This window comes from Drosophila suzukii, chromosome X (genome assembly GCF_043229965.1).
Source record: "Drosophila suzukii chromosome X, CBGP_Dsuzu_IsoJpt1.0, whole genome shotgun sequence".
Classification (NCBI taxonomy): Eukaryota; Metazoa; Arthropoda; class Insecta; order Diptera; family Drosophilidae; genus Drosophila; species Drosophila suzukii.
In genome coordinates, this window is record NC_092084.1 from 24,192,516 (window position 1) to 24,198,915 (window position 6,400).

At 38.5% G+C, this 6,400-nt stretch overlaps 1 protein-coding gene across 1 annotated transcript; it reads right to left on the reverse strand.

Annotated features, from left to right (window-relative positions):
• Nucleotides 1–3,564: 3,564 nt before the first annotated feature.
• Nucleotides 3,565–4,497, reverse strand: LOC108004618 (uncharacterized). Its single transcript, XM_017067558.3, has 2 exons — nt 4,354–4,497; nt 3,565–4,298 (listed from the first exon to the last, which is right to left on the reverse strand). Exon 2 carries the CDS (start codon nt 4,276–4,278, stop codon nt 3,691–3,693), a length of 588 nt encoding a protein of 195 aa, XP_016923047.2. The 5' UTR covers nt 4,279–4,298; nt 4,354–4,497; the 3' UTR covers nt 3,565–3,690.
• Between the last annotated feature and the right edge of the window lie 1,903 nt (nt 4,498–6,400).

The window sequence follows — 6,400 nt, forward strand, 5'->3', positions numbered from 1 at the left end:
AATGCCCCTAAATGCGACCGCAGCAAGTGAACGCGAAATTTCACAGGCAAACACAAATATCCTCTTCCCGGAATCCTCAGATCCTTGGTGTTTTATTATAGGCTGTGGTCGGTGAAAGTTCTTAGGGAATCTGTATCATATCAGAAATAAATAAACGAAAACCACACTTCGATGGAAGTCTATGTGATCTGGTATCCGCCTAGTTATACATATTTGCCTGCGAAACACTTGGCTGCTTTCCGGTGGTCTGTTTCGTCTCTTCCCCTAACCAAAAAATAGAGGAAAAAACACCAAAAAACCCAAAATTAAAGTCAAGTCAGGCCAACTTTCATAAATTAGTCATTGAACCCGGCAAATGGGCAGCCACAATGGCGGCGCGAAAAATACAAAATCATAATAGTAATAAGCTAAATGCGAGCATAACAACAAAGAAGGGGGCACAGCTAATTTTTTTATAGTGTGAATCTAGCGCCAAAAGCCCACTAAAACAATATATAAGTATATACGCATCGAGAGCGGGGTCTACGCTTTAATAACTTTCGGATCGCTACGCGACTTTCGGTGGGGTGTTTAAATTGTCTAAGGTAGTAAGACAAAAATTGGTAGACCTTAAAAAAGTCATTTTTTTCAACCATTTTATTTATATTATAAAAATATTTAAACTAAGAACTATTGAAAAATATTTCTATCATTTTCCACCCCTTATATTTAAGTTGTTCTTCAATTTCCTATCAGGAATATAAACTTAATCATCGTTTTTCCATAATTTATAGCTTTCTAACCCCTCAATAACCATATATAGTATCCCCTCACCTGTAATGGCATTAGAATAATTACGTATCTTTCGAATTAAGACCAGAACTCAACCGAACCTCTCACCCATTAACCAAAACCCAGGCCCACACCCCATTTCCACTCGACTTTCCTCCACCATTTGCCATGGGCAGGCATTCCCCTACAAACTCTTGAGATTCCCGAAATGCTCTCGGCTCACCTTCGAATGCCCAGTCAACTGGGCCAAAAAGCCACCCACCGGCAAATGGCCCAACCGAAAAATATTTAATTTATGCAAAAAAAAAAAGAAAGAAACGACTATAACCTGGATATGGATATGGATGTGGATGTGAATGTGGGATTATGTGTGGTGTAGGCACTACTACAACGTGTATTCAAGGGAAACTCGACTTTTGAGAGCTGCGGGCGGAGGCCGAGGCATTTCCATTTCCATTTCCCAGGGGCTACGCTAATTAGCCAAAAACAAAAACCCGAAAATAAAAAATACATAACTAACAATGAGCATAAAATTTGAAAAATGTTTTCATTTCTTTTCCATTTTCTATGTTCTGTTTCTTTTTTTGTAATTTTTTGTTAACTCATATTAGAGGCATTCGTCCAGAAAACGAAATTCAAAAATGGCGCATACTCAAAAAAAAAACGAGCAGGTGGAATTTGAGCAGCCACCGATAAGACAACTTGAACTCGGAGACGCTTGGCTGACCGACTGACTAAGTGACTAACTGGCTGAATGACTGACTGACAAACTGACAAACCTACAGACTGACAAACCAAGAAACCAACTGAATATCTGACTGATTTCGGCTTATCCGCGACTGTACGCTGTATTTTTTGGCTTTTTCGTCTGGGCTTTTTTGTGTTTTTTTTTGTTTTGGGCTGTGATCCATGACCATCGCCATTTTTATGATTTTCCAAAATAAACAAAAACTTTCTTTCCACCTTTGGTCGGGTCAAAAAGCCAAGAGATTGCCGCCAAGTTGCGTGAAAATCAAAGCAATGATCAAAGTTCGCCCAAATGAAATGCTGGGCGGTGGAAAGTTTTGAAAGCCGAAGTAGACACATAAAAGTGTTAGCAAATTTGCTTAAAAATAAGATAAATTATGCCTTAATTAAGGCTGGAAGAAAAGTCTTTAATAAAATAGCACATACAATATTATTTCGAATCCCTAGTTTTGAAAAAATGGTAAACAAAATACATTTTTTCAGCGAAAAACCTTGGTTTCTAAAAACATTTCCTATTAAATTTGAAGCTCAAGATTTCTTGTTTTAGTTAATTTCCAAGAACCCACAGTTCAGTTTGCCCCATTTAAATAGGAATTCCTCGTAGATGACGCCAAACAATAAACACGTGTTTTAGTTTTATTTAATTGTTTGTCATGGTCTTTTTTATTCATATTTTTTGGGGCGCCAGATTTAAAAAATAAGAAAAAGAAAAGCGGATGCAAGTCACAGGATGTCTTCAATAAGCAAATGATCTGCATCAGCATACGTATTTCAATCTGTAAATGTATCTTTTTCGCCGCTCTGCATCTGTATCTCGGAGACCACGAGAGCATTAGCCTACTACAGGCACACACTGGCAAGTGCAATGCATTTTTAGTGTAAGCAATAAAATTTACTTTTATTAAAGAAAAACGAAACAAATTCAAAAGAATTTTTTCGCGACTTGTTTTGGCGTCGACAACGACAACGACAACGTCGACCACATAAATTTAAAACCACCTACACATAAATTTTTGCTAGATACAAAAAATAAACTGCAATAATAATCATTGCAGCAGCAACAGCAAATGCAAGTGCAACTGTCAACTATTAAATGACATTTAACATGCCCACGAAGTGTCGCAGGGTGGAGATCTGGTGGGGCAGTTGTGGGGTCTGTTTGAGGGTGGATAAGACAGGCCACCGCCCCCACCCCCCACATCCCCGCCAGGCATTAGTTTCTTAAAATATCATTTCAAATTTGAAATCAAGTCATCAACAGCACCGTTTCGTTTCGCTTCGTACTATTCCCCCTGCATCTCCTCCACTTGTCATGATATATCATATATATCTCGGATTCAGATTCAGATTCTGATTCGAGGCAGCGCTCTTTATCAGCCAGCCAGTGTATGGATAATTTCAATTATAATTTATATGCGATCACATCGCTATTTTTAGACAAGTGACATCTCTGCCATTTCCCCGGCGTTGCCGAACTTCATATGGGGGAAAAGCCGGGCTTTACGGAGGGATGCGAAAATGCCCGTCTGCTAATCCCATTCGTTTTTCATTGGATAATCTCCTTGATCATTGCATTTGTATATTTAGAAAACATATTATTTCTATACCAATAAATTCGATATTGGCAAGCCAATTCTTAAAATATAACACTAATGACGTTGTTTTCATTGATATAATAGTATAAATTCTTCTGAAAAAATCATGATCCAATCATAACCAATTAACAAAACCAATAATCATGGTCACTTTTAGGTACTCCTCAATTTATATAAAATTTACAACAAATATATTTTTTTTACTAATTGAGGCGGTTTCGACAAGCCAAATTTTAAAATAGAACGTTAATAATGGTTTAAGTTCTCTGAAAAAATGTATCTAAGTAATGAACGCAATTATTAAAACCCTAAACTATGGTCACACTTAGGAATTTATCAATGTATATAAAGTGTACAACAAATGTATTTTAAATCATTATTTTTTATACCAATTGATTTGACATATTGATTTCAATTCCTCTGAAAAGACCCATTAGCCAAATCAAACAAATTAAATGTTTGTACCAAAATATTATTAATTTCTCAGTGTATATGAAACATATTAGAGTGGCCAAAGTTTACAAGAAATTTTAAATGCTAGAAAACGCCATAGCTGAATATTCGAAAACTGCAGCTCTCACTTGGACTTGGAATCGTGATTGGGATCATTACTGGGCTTTTTGGGGGAGCTGGGCGAAGAATTCTTTAGAAACAAAGACTCCTCTAGGTCAAGATAGTTCTGCATGATGATTTCATTCTTCTGCCTTTCGGCTTGCAGTTCCCTGGCCAACTTAATGATCTCCTTGGCCAATGCCTGGGGATCACTGACCTGTTCGAGGAGCGCTTCGGGACTATCGTAACGTCTCTTCAGGGGATTCTCCGGACCAGAGGGAGTCTTGACGAAGGGCACACACTGAATTGTCATCTCAGAATCCGTGGTTCTTTGATGGAGCAAGTCTTTGAGATGGGACTCGTATTGAACTTTCCGGATCTTTCGCTGCTCGAGTTCATTGCGTTTGGGGCCCAAGTGCTGCATTAGTTCCTCGGGTCTACGAGGCTCCTCGGGCAGCAGCTCCGTCTGCTGATCCTTGGACAGATGGCTGGTGAGCACTGTGGCCGAGGTCTTGTCACATCCCTTGGTCCTGCCTAACATCTGATGATGCACACCCAAACGAAAGGATCTCACTCCTGCCAATGCCAAGGCCCTTTGCTTTGTGGAAAACATTCTTGCCAAACACTCCGATTCTATTAAACGTATAGCTTAAGAGCGGGAAAACAGAAGAATCTTTTTTGCACTCACCAAAAAAAAAATATTTATTCAAAATTACAATGTTTTACTTTTTTCCAAAACGAATGCTTTTGTTGTGAAAGGCAATGACTGACTGAGCCCAAAGGTTCACAGCTCGCCTATGACAGCAGGAATTAGATTTCAAGGCCTACTGGATTCCGAAAAAAATGCCAAAGTTGGGAGTTAAGAGTTTCTGCCATATAGATTTGCGGCATGGCATAGAGCACGCCATATGAGCATTACCACCCCACTTTGCCCAGAAATCGGGCACATTACTCATTATTTCGAACAACTTCATCAGCGACGAAGAAAACGTTGGGGAAATTCTTGCATGAACTATTTGCCACATATACACATTCGATGAAAAATTAGATTTACGTTTTGCATACAACTAAGGGCTCGAATTTCCCCCTGCAAAAATACAAAAAAAAGAAGAAATAAGTATATAAACATAACTGTTAGAAGTCGCAGTAGCATTTTGATTGATTTGAATGTTACGTTGAGTGCGCAGCTCTGCTCCGACTTGGATGTGTGACTGATGATTGATGGACTTGCCAGTACCCTGCACTCCCCCAACTCCCAAAAACCGATTGCCGAACCCCAGACGACCCTCAAAAAAAAATATTCTTATACCCGGAAAAAAAACCAGAACAACGTTTCCTTCTTTGGAAGAAAAAAAAATACGAATCGGAGAGAGAAAAAATAAATGTAATTTCCAGGGTCTGACAGGCGTATGTCAAATTCGACGACATGCGAATTTTAATAAACAACAAATTGGCAACAGAAAAAATGCAGGAAATACAACAAATATTAGTAAATGTAGTGACGAAACCTCAACACTTTGTTCTTGAAAAGCTTTTTGAATGTGAAATTATGATTTTATTTTATTGAACTATGGATCTTATTAAATTTAAAAGAAAATTAGCAAAAAGGTGACCCACAACTTCTGTATAAAACCCCATAACTTAGTCGTTTTTAATCTTATTTTAAAATGGAATGACTTTATTAGTTGGTAGATCCATTCTTAAATATGTACATTATTTTTATAGCCAATATATGACAGCTATCTTACAAATTTTTTGAAAGCTTGTAGAATGGTGACCCAAAACTTGACTTTTAAGGCTCATAACTTGTCCATTTGTTAACCGATTTTGAAGTAATATTCCTCTAAATTTTTCTAGCTTTATATTCTATTATTAGTAAGTTAATTAGTACGTTATTTTATAGTTTCATCTAACAATACTTTTGGTATCTTAAACCAAAGTTCACACATTTCCCACAGTCGACGACTCCTTTCGAAAGTGCCAAGTGAATGACCGAAAGCAATGTTCTGGATAATATCTTCAAGTGATAACTGGCCCTCCATCCAGCCGATTTGGGCCTGACCCAGTGAACTTTCTCGTGTTTTCCAGTAGCAGCTCCACAAAACTCACGTGTGTGGGAGCCGAGACTCCAAGTCAAGCCGAAGACTTGGTCTCAAAGCCAGCTCACTCACTCACAACTTCCCCTCAGAAGACTGGGGCCGGATGTGGTTGCGTAGAAAGAGTGGTGACCCCACCACCAAGTCAGCCTCTTGAGAGCCACCGAAAAAAAGCGACCACATAGAAAAAAAAACCCAGAGAGCCAGCCACTGAAAATGTCAGCGGCATGCAATGCGGACTTTCTGTTTGTCTAAGGCCGCTCCGGGTAACTAAAATAATAACAATAATAGTACATAATACTAAGTCAAAATGCCAACTTCCGAAAGACGAACTCCGTCATTACTCCATTTTTACCACAATTAAAAGGTGGATGTTGGATGTCTTGAGTGTCTGGGTGAATGTCTTTCCTATCTCTCCCCACTCTATTTCATTTCGTTTTATTTATTTTTTAATTTCCATGTGTAGACCTTTCATCTCGCCACTCTCTGTGTTTGTCTGCTTTTCGTTGCTTTTTTTTCTATTATTTTTTCTTTTCTCCCTGGGCATCATCACCCGGACTAATGTCAACTTCCGTGGGGTGTACCCAACCAAAAAAAATGGGAGTGGGGATTGAAAAGCTTATCGGAGTTAGGGATAGA

Bases quoted from the DNA above. Each gene is read 5' to 3' on its own strand.
- LOC108004618 (XM_017067558.3), bottom strand. From the start codon at position 4,278: ATGTTTTCCACAAAGCAAAGGGCCTTGGCATTGGCAGGAGTGAGATCC.